The sequence below is a fragment of the Ictidomys tridecemlineatus genome, chromosome 4, assembly GCF_052094955.1.
Source record: "Ictidomys tridecemlineatus isolate mIctTri1 chromosome 4, mIctTri1.hap1, whole genome shotgun sequence".
NCBI classification, from domain to species: domain Eukaryota; kingdom Metazoa; phylum Chordata; class Mammalia; order Rodentia; family Sciuridae; genus Ictidomys; species Ictidomys tridecemlineatus.
Genome location: NC_135480.1, coordinates 15,592,555 through 15,594,130, shown reverse-complemented (window position 1 = coordinate 15,594,130; position 1,576 = coordinate 15,592,555). Strand labels below are relative to the sequence as shown.

General features: G+C 42.8%; 1 protein-coding gene across 1 annotated transcript; it reads left to right on the top strand.

The window, feature by feature from the left end:
* The first annotated feature begins 257 nt into the window (after positions 1-257).
* LOC101955310 (olfactory receptor 5AP2) lies at positions 258-1,211 on the top strand. Its single transcript, XM_005331688.2, has one exon. The coding sequence runs from the start codon at positions 258-260 to the stop codon at positions 1,209-1,211; it is 954 nt and encodes a 317-aa protein (XP_005331745.2).
* The last annotated feature ends 365 nt before the right edge of the window (positions 1,212-1,576 follow it).

The window sequence follows — 1,576 nt, the reverse complement described above, 5'->3', positions numbered from 1 at the left end:
AAATAATAGTTAAAGCCAAAAGCAATCATAGTTAATGGATACTAGCCACTTGTCTCAGGATGATTTGTAGGCTGCACACCTAGTACAAAGATACAGGTTTTTTACTTGACATCAAGTCCAACACACTTGTTTACTGTGCTCTTCACTTTTTACTCTTCTTTTAGAATTTATATATTCCACTGAAATATACTTACAAATCTGTCAGGTACTCATCTGACCAAACGCAGTGTCCCATCATCTCTCTTATTGTCTTTCAGATGATCAGGCTCATGAAAGAGGTCCAGAGAAGAAATCAGACAGAAGTGACAGAGTTTGTCCTCTTGGGACTCTCAGACAATCCCCATCTGCAAGGTGTCCTCTTTGCACTGTTTCTGTCCATCTATGTGGCAACGATGGTGGGTAACCTGGGCATGATTGCACTGATCAAGATGGAGCCTCACCTCCACACCCCCATGTACTTCTTTCTCAGCAGCCTGTCCTTTGTGGATGCCTCTTACTCTTCTGCTGTCACTCCTAAGATGCTGGTGAACCTTGTGGCTGAGAACAAGGCCATTTCTTTTAATGGGTGTGCTGCCCAGTTCTACTTCTTTGGCTCCTTCCTGGGAACTGAGTGCTTCCTGCTGGCCACAATGGCATATGATCGCTATGCAGCCATTTGGAACCCCCTGCTCTACCCAGTTCTCATGTCTAACAGAATTTGTTTCTCATTAGTGGGTACTTGCTTCCTTGCAGGCTTTGGAAATGCAGCCATCCACACAGGCATGACTTTCAGGTTGTCCTTTTGTGGCTCTAATAGGATCAACCACTTCTACTGTGACACCCCACCCCTGCTCAAACTGTCATGTTCAGACACCCACATCAATGGCATTGTGATCATGGCTTTCTCTAGTTTTAACGTCATCAGCTGTGTTGTGATTGTCCTCATTTCCTACCTGTGCATCCTCATCGCCATCCTGAAGATGCGATCAGTAGAGGGAAGGCGCAAGGCCTTTTCCACCTGTGCCTCCCACCTTGTGGCAGTCACCATTTTCTTTGGAACCATTCTCTTCATGTATCTGCGACCCACATCGAGCTACTCAATGGAGCAGGACAAGGTTGTCTCTGTGTTTTATACAGTGGTCATCCCCATGCTGAACCCCCTCATCTACAGTCTGAAAAATAAAGATGTGAAAGAGGCCCTGAGAAAGATCTTACAGAAACACCTACACTAAGGCCACGTCACCTATCCTCTTGTTATGTAAAAGATATATATATTTCATATGAATTTTATTAGATAATTATTTAAGCTTTTTCTCTATATTCAGGTAGATGATATAAAATGAGAGATACTTGTTAATCTCCTAGAATCTTCAGTGTGTCTACACAGGCCCATCAGATGCATCATCATGTTAGAGAAAAGTATCAATCCCTTGGATAGGGCTGACATGAGTCCATGTTTCAGTTTTGATATTCAGCTTTCTAAGTCTTGGATTTGTCATATATGCATTAGTGGTTTTGTTTGGATTCAAGGCAAACAGATTGTAAGGCAGACATTTGTATGCAGGAAGTTTATTGAAGAGCATTCTCAGCAACAAAA

Excerpts from the sequence above, each read along its gene's own strand:
- LOC101955310 (XM_005331688.2), top strand. The coding sequence starts at position 258 with ATGATCAGGCTCATGAAAGAGGTCCAGAGAAGAAATCAGACAGAAGTG.